Genomic DNA, 19,531 nt, shown 5'->3' with positions numbered 1-19,531 from the left:
GACTCCACACCGTCACAGTCAACAGAGGCCTTCATTAATCCCAATGCATTTCTGAATGATGAACGAATGGAGGATCGGAGACTAATGAAGCAGGGCAGTGTAAGCTGCAGCCCCTAACACCAACTGGAAGGCTGCAACAAAACTAAAAATCAATCTGCCCTGGAAAATCACAGACAGGCTCTTTCAGAGGGCATGGAAATAAAGATCAACTCCCTGCCCTAAAGCAGAAACCTGTTAGTCAGCAGCCCTGCCTACACTCACAGAAGTCCTGATAGACCTTTTTGTTCTCTCATCCTTAAATATAAATGGGTTGCAATTTATTATACGTGTGTTATGCACCTCAAAAAATTACATACAGACATGCAACGGTCACCATACGCTACTCCAGATAATAAATTTAAACTGCAGACACAAAACACTATAATTCAAATCCCCAGAGACTCAAGAAGTTATTGCAATCACACAAAAAATGCTGCAAGAGAAGTAGCAATAAGAAAGAACTATGAAGAGAGGACCCATCCAATGAATGATGGCTGTGCTGAGGCCAAACAAGCAATACGCCAGACTGAAGCAAGTGAGAGGACAGAGGACCGGGAGACAGAAGTGTCCAGGACAAAAGAAAGTTTACAGGTTTGATACTATGCTTGAAAATCTGGAAGAAGACAGAGATGCTATGAAAACACACAATGCAAGGGGAAAAAAAGGCCATTATATAAACTCCAGAACAAAACAAAAGGCTCTATAAGAAAGAAAATATAATAATCTGTATTATACCAACTCTACAAATTTGACCACAACATGCAAACTTTGCACAACATGCAAAGCAAAACATAGAAAGTTTTGCAAGCCTTTAGTTGACAGAACAATAAATGAAGGCATATTATCTCAATTTACAAAGATAATACAGGAACAAAAAAAACCTCACGATAGACTACTGGCGAATAGGAGGGTTCAAGCATGAACGTGGGATCCACGAACTATTATTTAACGCACAGCACAAAATCAATAGATAATATCTATTACTGATAAATCAATAAATACCATATTATTAGAAATACAGAAGCAGCAGAGTAACTGAAACAAGGAGTTAAAAATGATTCCCTCTAGGAATTTTAACTACTGTATTATTTTAATACATTTTTAAAAATGCATTTAAAAAAAAGGATTGAGGAGGACCCTCTGAATCCTGTGATGTCATCACAACAACCAACAGACACTTGCCTCCACTTTGATGGCACACCGCCCGATGGCCCGCACAGCCTTGCGAACAAAGTCAACATCCACTTCTGTGGCATATTCCTTTAACTCTGCCAGAACCTGTTAAAAATCCAGGAAATGGACAATCACTAAGGATTCTGGAACACCGATTTCATGGCCTAGCTGCTTCTGAAGGCCAGACCTTAAGATCTAAGTGGTTTATAAACTTGAGTCTCCTTGAAGTCTGACCTGAGCAATGTTGGCTTGGGATGCTAAACGTATCATGATGTCCAATTTCTCTAGTTTAACATAGATGGGATCATTGTATTTCACAAAGAAGACTTTGATTTCCTGCTTCAAGATTTCAGGCCTGTGGTACACAGAAATACATTTGATAAGGAAGGTGAGATATCTATTGATATATCCTCCTAAGTCTGTATGAATAGCTAATCTGTGCTCCAGCCCCTCCTCCACCCAACCACTAAACCTCACAAACTTCCTTTATACCCCTCTAACCAGTTTCCCATTGGGCAGACCATTTTTAAGGGCTAGAGTACGTATTGCTAAGAAGTGCTGGAAGAACAACCCTCTGGCTCGAAACCATGGCCTAAGCCATATGAAGCAGGCAATAGCTGGTACACTCCTAGGAGGCCCACCCAGCAGAAAACAAACTAAAACAGTAGAACAACACCAAGTGTTTATCACAGGAACACTCCAAAAGCAACTGTTAGCCTCCTGATCGGGGCAAGATGCTCTGCCATACGACATTTTCATTTCCATATATTAAAAAGAACTTAACACTGGCCTCTGTAATACTGGCATTATCAAGCTTAACTCAAAATCACAAACACTTTAATCACCAATTCACTGTTTCCCAACCTTTTCTGGACAATTAGATTGATATTCCTCAGGGCGACGTACTGCACCTCTGGCTCCCCAGACAGCAAAGTGACAAGTGGAGGGGCTAACTTCTTCAGCAGCATATTGTAGTAGTCAGAGTCCTTGGGTAACAACTCTAGAAACTTCATTAGGACTTTTACCGCTGAAAGCACCACTGCTGAGTTGGCATGAGACAGCCGGGGAGTTACACGCTCACAGATGCTGAAGGCAGAAAAGGAAAATTAACATCTTGAATTATAATTTCTTTGCTCAATCCAGCCCATTGTGTATTGTGTCAGAGTCCCATCGCCCAAGTATCAAGAAAGTAGAGAATCGGTTGGAAAAGTCAAAGCTCCGTGTGTAAACAAAACTGGGATCCTACACTGCCTGCAAACTGTAGACAGAGCAGGGACGTCAGAAGACTTTAGGAAACCAGCCATAAGGGATGTTCAAACTGGAAGGAAACTAGGTAATACCCCAAACACTTAAGGCTCACACCATCTACCCTCCTGTTTTACAGTCTTCTCCGTCTCCCCATATCACATAAGGGCTCCTTGCCTCATAATCCATTTCTCTTCAACCTATAGGATGTCAAATTAAGTTTTAAGAGACACTTCATAGTGAGAGATACTAACTGAGACTAAAGGTTTCATAAGATGCTGGAGGAGGTGAGTTGAACAGGAAAACCACACAACCCCCTGTCTTCACGATCATAAGGAAATCTCTCAATGTTTATTTGTTTTTAAGATTTTATTTATTTATTTGACAGAGATCACAAGTAGGCAGAGAGGCAGGCAGAGAGAGAGGGGGAAGCAGGCGCCCTGATGAGCAGAGAGCCTGATGTGGGGCTCGATCCCAGGGCCTTGAGATCATGACCTGAGCCGAAGGCAGAGGCTTTAACCCACTGAGCCACCCAGGTGCCCCTCTCAAAGGGTTTTTAAGTAACAGAACACCACTGCAATATTCTCCCAAACCCTTCCCCGTTCTCCTAACCCCTGCTATGTACACTTAAAGGCTTCACTAAATCTTGAGTATGTAATTATCTTTTGAGGGTTCTTCAGAAATTAATCTAATTTTGATAGCTCTTGGGCAACATGAGAGGCTAGGTGATTATTCAGCTGAGGATTCAAGATAAGTAAGCGGGGTTTCTCTCCCTTCCTCCAGTATCTAATTGGCTGACTCCCTGACCTCCCTCAGGTCTTTTTACAAATTCCACCTTGTCAGCAAGGCCTTCCCCAGCCTTTTACAAAATACAACTCTTTATCCCCAAATGTCCAGTATTGCTTAGATCTCCTCCCTACTTTATCTTTCCCACTAGTGCTTATCATCCTCTGACATGTTATACATTGTATTATATATACCTCTGCCCCATCTCTCAGAATGAGTGTTCCACGAGGGCTGCGATTCTGTCGACAGTATCCTCAGGGCCTAGAACAATGCCTGGCATGCAGCACAGACTCAATAAATATTTGCTAAGTGAATGCACAAATAGTGGGAGATGTCAATGACCAAAAAAATTAAAATTCTATATCAAGTTCTTCCCATAAGATATTGTACTTTTTTTTTAAGATACTTGTACTTTTGATAATGGAAAGAAAGGATCAGGGTGAGCTTTACTTGGGTCCAGAGGGAACAATTTCCCAGCCAAGTGAAGAGAACTTATGTTATGGTACCTTGAGCTTCAGCCAGGCAAAGAAGGTTCTTATCTACCATAATTAAAATATGTCAACTTTAATGAAGAGCCAACATTTCTTCCGAAGTACTTTACCTACTACAGTGCCTATATACACAGAACACTCAATAAAAATTGGTGGTAAGTCTAACTCCGTAAACTAAAATGTGTTTAGGTGCATATGAAATTTAACAGTCAATTTGTGATGGTCAAAGAAAATTTAGTAGGGTTGAGCAGAACAATCCAGGTGCATCTTCCAAAATCTTTTCCAAATTCAGAATGACATGATTTCTGTTATCTAATGAAAGACACTGTATGCTTTGCAGACTTCAATACATCTTCTCCACTACTGAGTTATAGGTATAGTTCAGCTCAGTAACTAGTATCAAGCCACTTACTACGTAGCTAACAGGATGAAAAGTTTGTTGCCCAGATGAGACACTCAAAAACCCTTGTGTGCCAAATGTCCAGAAACTGCTGTATTGGAGATGTGGGACCATGATGAGGGAGACTTTAGCAGAAGGTAACTGCGGTATTCAAACAAGAAACGAGAAACACACATCTTTTAGGAAGAGCTATTTTTGCATGGTTCACTCTGCCACCTAAAATGTTCCTAAATCCAGTGAGAAAATACCACAGGGATAGCAATATCTATCCCATAAGCCACTGATCTTTGCCAACATAAGACACCCTTATTCTAATACAGACAGTAGAACTTACTCAAACAGGCAAGTCTCCCAAATACTCTCTAGGAAAACAGAACTGACCTCTGAGCCTCCCGGTCATCTTTAGGGTTGTAATTAGATAGGCAGTCCAAGATGAAAATCTGGCCCCATTCAGTGCACTCATTCAGGGCTGTCAGCAGCTTGTTAATGTTCTGTGGGTTCAGATCGAGTAGGTTGCTGTTTGGGTGAGATTCACTGATTTCAGATAATGCTGCTACAGCATTAGCCACCACCTGGGAAAGAAAGAGACAAGACCTTGATTTACCAAGAACAGTACAAATATAAACAAATACTTAATCTTCTTTGGATCACTTCATTGATCTCAACTCATAACTATTCCTGAACATTTCACCTAGTCAACTAGAAACATAAACTGCTTTCAAAACGTGTATTAAACCACCAATGATGGCATATATAGCTTCCTGGTGGTCAGGAGCCCAGAATTAAAACAACTCATTTATTTGCAGATAGTCACACATAATTTGCTATGAAGACATTAATATTTTAATAATAAATTAATAATTTTAATCAATAATTTTAATATTTTAAATTAATAATAATTTTTTCAAAGCGAAACATTTATTCCTATGTATTTTTATTTTTAAAAAGATTTTATTTATTAATTTGACAGAGATTACAAGTAGGTAGAGCAGCAGGCAGAGAGAGAGAGGAAGGGAAGCAGGTTCCCCACTGAGCAGAGAGCCCGATGCGGGGCTCGATCCCAGGACCCTCAGACCATGACCTGAGCTGAAGGCAGAGGCTTAACCCACTGAGCCACCCAGACGCCCCTATTCCTATGTATTTTTAAATACCCAAACAATAATATCTACTTCATTCACATGTACATTCATTTGTAAACAGTAGAAAATGTGCATGGGGATGATATACATCAACTTCACAAATGTCGTGACCCCTACAGAAAAAGGAAGGAGCAAGAGAGCATGTATGAAGCTTTAGCTATGGTTGCAGTGTTTTGTTTTGTTTTTTTTTTCTCCTAAGAGGAAAAAATTTATTTTGGAGATACATACACTTCTATATGGTTCCATAAAGTCATCCCACAAACTGGCTAATCCCTGTCCAGATTAGATTAGGGATTTTTAATTAATTAATTAATTAATATTTTTAAAAATTTTATTTTATTTTTTCAGTGTTCCAAGATTCATTTTTTATGCACCACACCCAGTACTCCATGCAATACGTGCCCTCCATAATACCCACCACTAGGCCTTCCCACCCCCCCAACCCCCTCCTCCCCCAAACCCTCAGTTTGTTTCTCAGGGTCCAGAGTCTCTCATGGTTCATCTCCCCCTCCAATTTCGCCCAACTCCTTTCTCCACTCCTTCACCCAGTGTCTTCTAAAATTATTAAAATTTAATCATTTTAAATTAATAAATAATTTTATAGTTTTTATCTTTAGAATCAAGACATATGAACAGTTTTAAGATAAATGACGTTTAAACATGTACATCAGGCAGGCAAAGGACTGCAAATTTTAGAGCTCTATGGGTATGCTTCTTTGGGAGGGGGTGATACTGTCAATCATGTTATGAGTCTCACAGTAAGAAAATATGAGCTTTGAAATCTTGACATCCTGGGAGATGTTCCTCATCTGAAACCTGGAGATAATTTAATCCACCTCACAGATTAGTTGTAGTTTAAGGATCAAATCAGATGACACATGTATAAGTGCTTTCTATAAAGCCTTAGGCAAATTTTAGGTGGTACTATTACATAACTCATCAAGACTAAGTTGCACAGTTTTTCACATTAACATCTCTGAAACTGAGATGCATTTTATAATCAAAGGCATTGTCAGTTGGGGATGCCTGGATGGCTCAGCCAGTTACGCATCCAACTCTTAGTTTTTGTCTCAGGTGGTGATCTCAGGGTCATGAGACTGAGTCCATGCGGGGCTCCACATTCAGAGCAGAGTCTGCTTAAGACTCTTTTCCCCTCTCCCTCGGCCCCTCCCCCACCTCATGCTCGTATGTGCACTCTCTCAAATAAATAAATCTTAAAAAAAAAAGGTATGTCAGTTTAATAAGAAGCACATTTCTTTAGTAATACAGAAAATAATAAGGCATCTTATAACCAATGCCATCTCAGAATCAATGAAATACCACAAATATAACCTTTCAGGCAGTATAATATATGAAAAACTGCTACCAACTATAAGAAAGTAAACTTGTGGGGCGCCTGGGTGTCTCAGTCAGTTAAGCAGCTGATCCTTGATTTCAGCTCAGGGCATGATCTCAGGGTTGTGAGATCAAGCTTTGTGTAGCATGCCACACGGAGCATGGAGCCTGCTTAAGATTCTCTCTCCCCTCTCTCCCATCCTTAACCCTGCTCACATGTGTCAGCACTCACTCAAAAAAAAAAAAAAAAAAAAAAAAAGAAGTAGTACAATTGCATCCTGACTTACAGATCTGGCAATCCACATTAGTTACAAGAAAAAAAGTGAACAATTTTTATGAAAATTATAGAGCATTTCTGATATAACTAATACATTTACAGTCAATGATGCTTAATTTAAAAATTGCAAGAACACCCAAAACACACACACACACACACACACACACACACACACACACACACAACTATACTATGGTCTATACAATTGGATTTAAAGCCATATTTTTTTTTTAAAGTACTCTCTATGCCCAATGTGGGGCTCGAACTCAACCCCAAGAACAAGAATCACATGCTCTACGGACTGAGCCAGTCAGGCACCCTGAAAACCATATTTTGCAGTGAAGCTCCCAGATGTTACTAAAGACTAGCAAGGTAATGTTAACTATCAATGAGATGTGATAAGAGATAGCAGCTTCAGTACACACATTAAAATGTTCTCAAAAACATCAACTCATTCTTGGTTTTTACTAAAGTGCCTTCCTAAAAGCTTGAGAAACTAAGAGTTGTGTAATTATCCTTTTGCCAACAAGTGAAGAAACCTAACAGACACAATTCAACTACTGATTTCAGTAGTCAGCTTATCTGAGTAGTCTGCAGATTATCCCAAAAGATAAATGTCTAGAGAATATGATTTTTTAATCATGTAAGGCACTTATGGCATAAAAGGTATATGTCACGGAGTGCCTGGGTAGCTCAGTCAATTAAGCGACCAACTCCTGGTTTCAGCTCAGTCATGATCTCAGGATCATGATCTCTGCTCAAGTGAGATCAAGCCCTGAGTCAGGTTCCTCCCTCCACGCAGAGTTTGCTTGGGATTCTCTCTCTCCCTCTTCCTCTGCCCCTCTCCCCGCTCACATGCACATGCTCTCTCTCTCTCTAATCAATTAATAAATCTTTAAAAAAAAATACGATGGTACAAATTGAATCATCTTCAGCTACAACTTAGTGACCATAAAATTCCAAGATGAAAAATCAAGGGCTCCTTTGTAAGGATGATTACACTATTATTAAGAAAAATCAGGAAGAGGGGTGCCTGGGTGGCTCAGTGGGTTAAGTCTCTGCCTTCTGCTCAGGTCATGGTCTCAGCGTCCTGGGATCGAGCCCCATATTGGGCTCTCTGCTCAGTGGGGAGCCTGCTTCCCCCTCTTTCTCTGTCTACTTGTGATCTTTCTCTGTCAAATAAATAAATAAATAAATGTCTTTAAAAAAAAAAAGAAAGAAAAATCAGGAAGAATTATCTAGTCTACCTACCACATGGTAACAAGTATAAAGCTCTTTTCTGACTTCATTTTTGTTTGCTATCATCAAGCATGGGATTCAGTGACAAACAAAAGGCATAAAGAGTGAAATACTAATCCCCTCCATCATCTCAGGTGCTTTACATGCAGGGAAAAGACATTTCCCATGTACTACACACTTGATAGACCTGATTATGGATAAAGGATCAAAATGTCATATCAGAAGACCAAATGCCTGTTTTCGACTATTACTGCCAACATATGCCCAATCTTAGTTACCGGCTGTCCAAGAATAAAGTGTCCTACCACAACTTACCATTTCTGCCAGTTAAATCATTTTGATGTTAAAAAAAGATTACATGTTAAATATAAAGTCTGTTAATAGGAAATGTAGAAAAAGAAAAGGTCAGAACTGAGGGAATTTAAAAAAGCAATGTGGAGGAAAGAGAACAGAAGGATGCTGAACAGAATGGACACTTAGAATTCCTCTGTCATTATCATAGGCAATTAGAAATTAAACCAAGTGTATAATGTGGCTAATGAAGTATATGTTCTGGTGGCAAAATAGGCAATTTCCACTCATTATCACATTAAAACAAAAAAAGAAATAGAGAAAAGTAAATCTAATTAAAAGATCCAGAGAGACCAGATTATAGGATTATGTTTAGAAAAGCCAGCACTGAGAAGAGAGATTACTGCCAAACAGTTCCTGAGCCAATGGCCAACCAGAGAAAAATGCATCCCCAATAACAAAATTCTGTTCCTCTAAAACTTCCAAGTTCCTTCTTTTTTTTTTTTAAAAAAGATTTTATTTATTTATTTGACAGAGAGAGATCACAAGTAGGCAGAGAGGCAGGCAGAGAGAGAGGAGGAAGCAGGCTCCCTGCTGAGCAGAGAACCCGATGCGGGGCTCGATCCCAGGACCCTGAGATCATCACCCGAGCCGAAGGCAGAGGCTTAACCCACTGAGCCACTCAGGTGCCCCTCAAGTTCCTTCTGTTCTACCTTTCCACTTTCATCTCCTAATCCTCACCAGCTGTTATGATTTCAGAAACATATGAAGGTGAGCCCGTAGGGATTGCTTAGTGTTCTCCTGGTCTCACCCTAATGGAAACTTAAAATAAGCTAGTCACACCGAATGTGAAGTAGAGAAAAAAGACACTTCAAGACAGCAACTGGGTGGTTAGGATATATAGGACAGCTCACCTGTCAACGTTTATGCTCTGTTTCTTTGGAATTTTGTATTCTGTACATAGCACATACTTTGTCTATTTCTAAAAATAAACTTTAAAAATAATAGATTGAAACTTAAAATTTACTTCTTCTTTCCAGAAAGATTACTCCAGACAGTAATTCAACATCACAAAGGACAAATCTAACCCCTGCAGTAACTGCCTTGATATACCCGTGTACTAAAAAGGTTATGTTTCTATCACTTGAACCATCACTCTGAATTTGAACTAAGACTCACATGCATAACATTTCTCCCCTAGAAAACTGGCATTTCTCTTAGGATAAAACACTGCCAAAAAGAGAACAAGAGCCTTTTAACTATAATCTCAAAAAAAATCCCAGTTCTCAATAAAGAGAGTCTTTTTTTTTTCTTTACATTTTATTTTTGAGTAATCTCTACAGCCTACATGGGGCTCGAACTCACAACCCTAAGATCCAGTGTAGCATGTTCCACCGACTAAGCCAGTCAGGAACCCCAGAAAGGAGTTTCTAAAGAAGTTTTGCTTAAAAATGGATGAATAGGGTTTCTAAAATTAGTTTTCTTAACTAATAAATTAGTTGATGTATAAAAAGTTGGCATCTAGGTTACAAAGGAAAACATATATACTGTAAAAAAATTTTTTTAAATTCATCTTGTCTCCCAATTATGGTGTCTCTTAGGGAGATTGCAACTAAACATTCCTCCTCCCTACCCAACCACTGTAGACCTAATCTGTATACTTTATACAGATATTAGACACAAACATCTATGCACATACTTAGGTACAAAAGCATACATATATAGATGAATATAAAATCACATTCCCTACTAGACAAATCTTTCTCTGCTTTAACTACAGACTTCTCTTCAATATGATCATTCCTTAGGGACCCTTGGAGTCTGCTTAGTTTTTGCTTTTTTTTAAACATAAGCAATTTGTGGTTTACTTTCTACTATACCTAATAGAGAAGGCTGTACAAAGAGATAAAAGGCTTAAACATATTGAACACTTACTATGCACCATTAACCCCAAAAGCAACTGAGGTAGTTGCTATCAAAATCCACCTATTACAGATAAGGAAACAGGTTTCTTTCCTTTTTTTTTTTTTTTTTAAAGGTTTATTTATTTATTTATTTGAGAGAGGCATGCTCGCACAAGCAGAGGGAGGAGAGGATCTCAAACAGACTCCCTGCTGAGTGCAGAGCCCAATGCAGGACTCAATCCCGGGATCCCGAGATCATGACCTGAGCCAAAATCAAGAGTCAGATGCTTAACCTACTGAGCCACCCAGTCACCCCAAGGAAACAGGCTTTAAAAATGAATTTATAAATCAGTTTAGAGAAGTTAGTGACTTGCTTAGTGAACAGCTAGAAAGGGATAGTGCTTGAATATGAACTCCAGTTTGAGTCTGATTCCAGTTTCTGAGTACTAATCATTCTGCCTCTAGCATAAATGCCAAGAGCCAAGTGGCAGGAGCTGTGAACTTCAGCTGGGGAAAAAGGGAAAGAAAAATCAAGAGATGGGGGAGGATAATATAATCAAAACATTATTTCCAGGCAAAGGTGACATGCAGATTTATACAAGGAGAAAAATGTAATCTTCTACTTTATATATATTTCAGAGATAATTACCTCCTGACCGTACTTAAAGAGGCAAAATTTACTATCCAGCTATAAAATCTGATTTATAAGCTACCCCTATCTGATATGTACCAACTGAGAGGACATAAATTTCACCTCACTTTTTTAAAAAAGGAACAAGCTAGAGCTGTGGATATGGTTAAAAATGATCCTATAAAAAAGAACTCTAGAAGGGAAATGTAGGTCTACAGAAGGATTGGAGTGTCACAGACAGAAGCTCCTTTATGAGAAATCTCCCACCCGTGCACCAGTCCCTTTGAATGACTTTCACTCTGCACCTTCATTTCCATACCCTTAAACCCAAGACAGAGATCACTTTCCAGTATAGTGACTTCCCCCGACTGACAAATTACTACTTAAAGAACGTTCATTTCCAGCAATGACCTTTAAGGTTACATACTCTGAACAGATTTCTACTTCAGTTTTCATGTTCCATTTACAATCCTTTGGGTTGATACCCTAAAGACTTAATTAAATCAAGTGAAAGCAGAATAAATGACTGAAACTATTATGCTAAAATATACAGGTGGTATACATTTTTATCTTCTTAAAAATCAGCAACCTAGGACTCTCAATTTCTATTTCACAGAGCTGCCCCAAAAGAGGTGTTAAAGCACAGGGCAATGTTTATTTGTTCTAAGGATGTTCCTGTCATTATCGGCTCCTTAAGGACACAATGACTATGTGGTACCAGTTAATTTTCTTCCCCTCAAATAAGTAAAACAGAGCTCCTACTTCAATCCAGCACACATCCAGAATGCCAGCAGATAATATGCCAACTACATTAGGTTCTATAATATGCCATCATTTGCCCTCACCTTCCCAGGAATAAGGAAGTTGAGTCAACACAGCTCATTATGACAAGAAGGTCTGCATACATGGTAACAAGATTTACAAATAAGACTCAGTAAAATTCATTACTTAAGGTGGCTTAAGATACAGTCTGATAAAATGCAAATATTCTCAAAACCAAAATGCTACAAGTAGGTATCTACAAGTACACAAAAGGCACTCCTTACAACCAGAGTTACTTCGCCCACAAACCCTAAAATTACACCAGAGCAAGGTGCAACAGGAACAAAACAAAAAATTTATTATCACACCACTATTATCTTCCTTTTGAGAGCAAAGTAATCCCTGCCACATTAAGAGTCTTGAGATCATCTCAAAGAGTACACTAAGAAAGGAATGAGCTGTGATCTTTTGGGGCACTATGTACAATAGATTCAGTTTTCCAGAAGCTGCTGACAAAATCTGCTTTAAAAAGTTTTATCCTTGGGCACCTGGGTGGCTCAGTGGGTTAAGCCGCTGCCTTCAGCTCAGGTCATGATCTCAGGGTCCTGGGATCGAGTCCCACATCAGGCTCTCTGCTCAGCAGAGAGCCTGCTTCCCTCTCTCTCTCTCTCTGCCTGCCTCTCTGCCTACTTGTGATCTGTCTCTGTCAAATTAATAAATAAAATCTTAAAAAAAAAAAAAAAAAAGCTTAAAAAAAAAAAAAAGTTTTATCCTTGAGGGGCACCTAGGTGGCTCAGTTGGTTAAGTGTCCGCCTTCAGCTCAGGTCATGATCCCAAGGTCCTGGGATTGAGCCATGCATCAGACTCCCTGCTCAACGGACAGCCTGCTTCTCCTTCTCCCTCTGCCATTCCCCCTGCTTGTGCTGTCAAATAAATGAATAAAATCTTAAAAAAAAAAAAAAAAGGGCATATTCTTGAATAATTACCTTTTAAAAGTAACTCTGCAATGATGTAGTCACTAACTTTGTAAATACACCTAGGTTCATTTGTGGGTAAGCTTCCCTAGGAAATTACCCTAAAAGACAATGTCTGGCTTTAAATAACACATAAAAAAAAAAAAAAAAGGTTTGATTTTCTTGTAAGATTTTATTTAGGGGGCGCCTGGGTGGCTCAGTGGGTTAAAGCCTCTGCCTTCAGCTCAGGTCATGACCCCAGGGTCCCGGGATTGAGCCCCGCATTGGGCTCTCTGCTCAGCAAAGAGCCAGCTTTCCTTCCACTCTCTCTGCCTGTCTCTCTGCCTAGTTGTGATCTCCATCTGTCAAATAAATAAAATATTAAAAAAAAAAAAAAGATTTTATTTACTCATTTGACAGACAGAGATCACAAGTAGACAGAAGCAGGCAGAGAGAGAGGAGGAAGCAGGCTCCCTGCTGAGCAGAGAGCCTGATGTGGGGCTCAATCCCAGGAACCTGGGATCAAGACCTGAGCCGAAGGCAGAGGCTTTAACACACTGAGCCACCCAGGCGCTCCAAAAATTAAATTTTTTAAAAATAAATTTGCAATTGAAAGATTAACCCTTCTAAAATTATTAATATCCAACTCCACAATGACTATACAATATAGACCATAAATGGTAGTTAACTTATGAAGGGCTTCCTCTATACCAGGTTTAATATTAAGTGATTTGCAAACCCTCTATCCTTCAATGTTCACAACGATCCTATGATAGAAGATTATTTATTAATAAGTTTAATAAGATAAGAAGTTTAGGGAGCTAAGAAATGACAGTACCAGGACACAAACCCAAGTGTTTTGGCTCCAGAGCTTGAGTTTTAACCACTATGCTATACAGTACTGAGCAGGGGGGAGTAACATTTTATAATTATAAAGCACTTTTTTGTTTTTGAGATACTTTTCATACAGTGTGAGTCAACTCTTTATAAAAAGAAGTAATTAAATGCAATTTGCTATTTTGGACTGAATCCTAGAATAGCAAAAGGACACTTGTGTTGAAACAGGTGAAGTTCAAACAAAATCTGTACTTTAGTTAATAATAATGTACCAATGCTAATTTCTTAGTTTTTGACAAATGTGCCATGGTTATATAAGATGTTAACATTAAGTGACATTGAATGAAGAATATATGAGAACTTTCTGTGCTATCTTTGCAACTTTTCTGTAAATCTAGAAATATTCCTCCCAAATGAGATTTAAAAAAAAAAAAAAAACCTGTAAGTCGGTAATAATTGGTAAAATAAAAACCGATAGTGAATTTTTTAAAAGAAATGAAAATCACAGAAACATTTCCAGAGTTTATTATAAAGGAAAACAAAAACATCTGCTTCTCCAGTAAGCAGAGACGGAAAAGAATTCAGATCAACCAGTGGGAAATTCAAGAGCTGAGCAGTCAGCTTTATATCAAAGCAGCCCTCAAGGATTCTACTTACTCCAACCCTGCAGAAACTAATGGTAGATCCTCTTTTAGTACCAAATATAACATTACTCACTTGGGAGAACCCAGACAGACTGAATATATTACCTCCCACATTACTGTTATTAAGTGCCTACCACAAACTGACACTCTCACACATGCCTAAAATTCTACCAGCTCTAGAACTCCTTTATGGACTTCTGGCATGAAGGGCATTATCCATTTCTAATTTCACTTATGGATGAAATTCTACTTTAAAACTCTCTCACTTATTAATAAACATTTAGGGATAAGAGAAATCATACAAAGTATTAAATTAAATGAAGTCATTATGTTTTTCTATGTGTTCTAGACCTATCTTTCACAGAAAATTTAACACAGCCCACAATGACATCATTTATACTGATAAAAATCCTTGCATTCACAGGGCACCTGGGAGGCTCAGTGGGTTAAAGCCTCTGCCTTCGGCTCAGGTCGTGATCCCAGGGTCCTGGGATCGAGCCCTGTATCGGGCTCTCTGCTCAGCAGGGAGCCTGCTCCCCCCCCCCACCCCCGCCCATCTCTGCCCACCTTTCTGCCTACTTGTGATCTCTGTCTGTCAAATAAATAAAATAAAATCTTTAAAAAAAAAAATCCTTGCATTCACAAAATGACCTAGAGACTTAAGTTTTTCAATATGTATCATCTTAGACTGACAAAAACCCACAACACAACTTTTTAAGGCCTAAATAAAAACTATCATGATCAGAAAGTATGCAATGTTAGCTCTGTTCCTCAGTAGCTACAGTTTATTAAGCACCACCAAATATCAGGCATTAAATTTTTAAATTACTCTTCTTATTCAAAATAATTGAGTAAAATATGCATTATCACACTCATTTTACAGATGAGGAAACTGAAGCTCATTTTAAACAATTTGCTCAAGACAACGTTTTTAGTGAGCAGCCACACCAGGACTCAAAACAGCAGCCACTCTGGCCCTGAAGGTCATATACTATCTCCATAAACCAAATTTTTGCAATTCAGCACTACTGGATATGGGGATGGATAACCGTTTGCCATAAGGCGCTGTCCTATACATTATAGGATGTTTAAAGTATCTCTGGACTCTACCTACTAGATGCCAGTAGCACCTCTCCCATTAGTTTAACAACCAAAAGTTCCCACTCATTGTCAAACGTCTCCTGGGGAGCAAAACCGCTCCCCGTTGAGAACTGCTGTCATGATACCCTGCTGCTTCTACATGCTGGTGTTGGGGATGGTTACCAAAAAGATGTGCCTGGCAACGGACCTGTGAGCTGGAACCCGGCCCCTACCTTGGAGGCTTCTCATCCTACACCTATCCTTGGAATGGAGGTTCCACTTGTCTTTCACCTGCATGGTATACGTGACTGAACCCAGTTAAGGCCTCTTTATAAACTTTTAAGATTTGGCAGGCAGGTGGGAGGATCCATGCTGTCTTGCTGCTGCCCAAAGGCAAGCCTTGTGTGTCAGCTCTCTTTGCTTATTAGAACTGCCACCTACCAACCTGGAGGAGCCTGCCTCTCTCTTTGGTCCCTCTCTGCCCTCCACTTAAAGGGGGCTGGTTTGAGATTACACCACAGAAGCTTCCAGAAAAATGTGTAAGCCTGATGATTCACAGACCTGTACCCCTGGGGCAAATAATACATTGTATGGTAATAAAAATAATTTAAAAAAAATAAAAGGGAGGAAACTGCAAGAAAAAAAAAGAAGCTGTGTCCATAAGGTTTACAAACCAACAGCTGGCTAGCACACAGTTAAAGTATATAGTTTTTCTGAGAAGAGGTTGTTTTTCATAAAACAGCTTTCTAGAGTAAGTTCTAATGAAAAGAAGCTGGTGGTTTTAGCTAGAACCTTTGCTAAAGGCCACTGCAGGTCAAGCTAAGGCAATTCTGAGAACATACTACTTGTCCAGAACACTCAGCAAACAGAAACAGGTTTTTTACTTATTTAGTATTTTGAGCTTGGCAGACAGATGCAGAGCAGTGCAAGAGGGCTTCCTGGAGGCAGCTCTCAGAGTGATGGAAGCAAAACTGAGAAGGCTTAGAAGACAGAGATCAAAGGTACAAGTCCCTAAGCCAAAGGGAAGGGCTCAGGAGAACAGAGTTCACAAACAAAAGCAAACACTGCTCAGTGGGGGCTGTTGAGAGAGTCTGTGGAGTGGCTGACTCTGGCATGCACATGTTAATAGAAGTCAGAATACATAAAAGCCTCAGAGGGGAGGAAAAAACATAGTAAGGAGGGTAAATCCTAATATGTGGGCAAAAAGCTACAGAAGTTCCTATCGCTCAAAAGCACTTTTTTTTCTTGTAAGTATACACTTAGTGGAAATTTTTAAAATTCTGACAACTGTGAGGAAATCATGGGAGCTATTTTCCTGTAGCTCCAAAGTGGTTCCTCATTCTGGATACAGGTATACTTTCAAAATAAAGAATAATAAAACCCGCATCTGAAAATAAGTTTGGCTCTAATCTCTCAGAAAAGACTGTACTATATGAGTTTGCACAGCTATCAAAGTAATCAGGACATTTTAATTTAATATTGTAGCAATCATGTTAACCTTTGCCTTACATCTACTTCATCATTACAGGAGCAGCACCAATCACTCTAGTGAGCTGAGCAAAGTACTTGAACATGTGCTTTCTTATGCAAGAGCTCAAATACTCCTGACACCGGTCTACGGTGGTTCCACTCATTTAAAAGAAGAGGAAACAACTCAGGGAAGTTGAGCTAGAATTTAACAAAGAATTTTTTTTTACTTTCAAGTCTATCCTTTCTCTTTCAAGTAGTATTGCTATGAAAGATTGCTCTAACTGGTATAAATGGCTTAAATGCAGGAAAATGAGGCATGATCCACCCCCCCACCCCAGAAAGAGAATGAAAACATATTAAAGTTCTCCTACTTGCTGCAAGGTACACTACACCCAGGAATCAGCCTGGAGATCCACAAAAGCCCCGAAGTATTCAGATCTTGATCAATATTTTCCTCTCAGATTTCAAAGTCACTTCTGCAAGTGTTCAGGTGCTCTCGCATCTAGGATGTCCTCCTGAAGTGAGCTCTAAGAAAATTACTAAGGCAGAAGCCCCTGGAAACGTTCGTTTTGCAAGCCATTCTAATATTTGCTGTTGCGGTGCTGCCACCATGTGGAACAACTTCTGAAAAAGTGGAACAAAATTACTCCTCAGGAGCAGTAAGAAGACTCCTATCCATCATCGGAGTTAAGAGCACTGAGAGGATTCCCACAGTAAAACAGATCATTAAAGGCCTTCATATGTTCAAAATTTTTACCATTTTGAGAAAATAAAACAGTTCTAAATGTGTGTGTGTGTGAATATACACACTTAAATTCTATCCTATGCATACATCCATGAAGGCAGTGACCAATAATGGGCACTGGGACTCAGAACTAGGTTAGAATCCTGGCTATGTTACCACTAGCTGTCAGACTTTAGGAAAACCTTGATCTCTAATATGGAATAACCTCTACTTCACTAAGAGGATATGAGAACTAAGTAATATAACTGAAAGCATTTAATTGGCATAGAATGCAATCAAATTTACATACCCTTTTTCCTAATGACACATGGTCATCATAAGCCTTAGGAACTTCTTAGGTGTTTGAGCTGCTACACTTTACATTCATGCACTCCTCTGTTCCCTATAAACAGTATTTGACCCAGTTGACAAAAAAGTAAAATCAGTGGCCTAAATGTTAGTTCTAACACTTTTAGGTAAAAAGCAGGACATCCCAGTTCGAGACGAAAAGTATGGGTTCAAGATTAAAAACAGGCCTGTATGTTGTCTGCTATCTTATTCCAAGCTTTTCAGTTCTTCATTAAAACAAGCATGAAGAGTTCAAAAAATGATCTGAATGTAAGGCCGGGATAGGAGTAGGGCAAGCATGGCACACCCCACTTTCAGGTTTGTGCGGGTACAGACTGACACCTGAATGTGAGTACCACCTTAAATTTTGTACCCTGTATGCCTTGCTAGCACTCAACTGAACAGTATCAGGGAAAAGTTCTGCTACTGAGAAATCTGACAAGAATCACAAAGATTTTCTATGTAGAGGGCAATAGGTCCAACGATAATTAATGCTGATACCTGCTCTAAGAAAATTGGCAATAAAGACGGCAAAACAAAAGTCATTCCTTGGGACACCTGGGTGGCTCAGCTGGTTGAGCATCAGCCTTCAGCTCAGGTCATGATCCCAGAGTCCTGGGATGGAGTCCCACATCGGGCTCCCTGCTCAGTGGGAAGTCTGCTTCTCCCTCTCCCTCCGCCTGCTGCTCCCCCTGCTTGTGCTCACTCTCTCTCAGTCTCTGACAAATAAATAAATAAAATTAAAAAAAAAAAAAAGAAAGAAAAAAAAAAGTCATTCCTGAAACAGTTTCTCAAAATCTACCAAGGAACCTTAAATTTTCTCTACAAGTTTTCTCAAAGATAACTGAGTGTAATATAACATTATAGTAAACTATAATGCTCTTAAAATTTCTTAACCTGTTTTTACTACAACAAAGAGGTTATTTGGAGGGATTTTCAAAGAGACCCATTGATGTGTTGCCTGTTTAAATTCTGCACACATAGGTATGGTGTGGGAGAAAATAGCTAAAAACAAGACTAGCACGTGTTGATAATGACTGAATCTGGTGATGGTAAATGGGTTCATTTTATTTACCTATTATTTTCATTTAGTCACTCTAAATTTGAATATATTTGAAAATTCCCATAATAAAAAGTATAAATAAATAAATACATGTATAAATACATGTATTACTTGAGAGTATTGTGGGCTGGACAAAAACCAGTTCCTCCTCCACAATGAAAACTTAAAATAAGTCAAATTAGGCTTGTTCCAGATCATTCCATCCTCTCAACTAATCTGGATAAAGATCCAAGTGCTTGGGTACAACAAATGAACAACAAAACAAAAAACTCTTTACTAATGGGGCACCTGGGTGGCTCAGTGGGTTAAAGCCTCTGCCTTCGGCTCAGGTCATGATCCCAGCGTCCTGGGATTGAACCCCGTGAACCCCGCATCAGGCTCTCTGCTCGGCGGGGAGCCTGCTTCCCTTCCTCTCTCCCTGCCTGCCTCTCTGCCTGTTTGTGATCTCTGTCAAATAAATAAATAAATTCTTTAAATAAATAAATAAATAAATAAATAAACTTCTTTACTAAACCATAAGTTAGCCCCTATCCCTCATCATCTAATTTTATAGTTCTATTTTGAAGAATTTACATTGGTATAAAAATGCCTTTTTTCTCCCCAAACTGGAATTACCTATGAGTTAGAACTCATTTTCATCTCACTCCACTCCACACTCTAAGCTCCACTGAATATGAGTGCACGATATCCTGCACATCTG

At 39.1% G+C, this 19,531-nt stretch overlaps 1 protein-coding gene across 2 annotated transcripts in view; it reads right to left on the bottom strand.

The window, feature by feature from the left end:
* The window catches only part of AP2B1 (adaptor related protein complex 2 subunit beta 1), a 126,007-nt gene that overhangs the window by 82,485 nt on the left and 23,991 nt on the right, over nt 1-19,531 (bottom strand). For both annotated transcript variants that reach the window (XM_032843236.1, XM_032843237.1), the window contains exons 6-9: nt 4,516-4,706; nt 2,077-2,298; nt 1,447-1,567; nt 1,222-1,317 (exon numbers count right to left, since the gene is read on the bottom strand). In XM_032843236.1, coding sequence (XP_032699127.1) covers nt 1,222-1,317; nt 1,447-1,567; nt 2,077-2,298; nt 4,516-4,706 — 630 coding nt within the window. The remainder of the gene's footprint in view (nt 1-1,221; nt 1,318-1,446; nt 1,568-2,076; nt 2,299-4,515; nt 4,707-19,531) is intronic.

The sequence above is a fragment of the Lontra canadensis genome, unplaced genomic scaffold, assembly GCF_010015895.1.
Source record: "Lontra canadensis isolate GAN:19392208 unplaced genomic scaffold, GSC_riverotter_1.0 scaffold137, whole genome shotgun sequence".
In the NCBI taxonomy this organism is placed as follows: Eukaryota; Metazoa; Chordata; class Mammalia; order Carnivora; family Mustelidae; genus Lontra; species Lontra canadensis.
The sequence above is the reverse complement of the archived record's forward strand: the minus strand, read 5'-3'. Positions and strand labels throughout refer to the sequence as shown.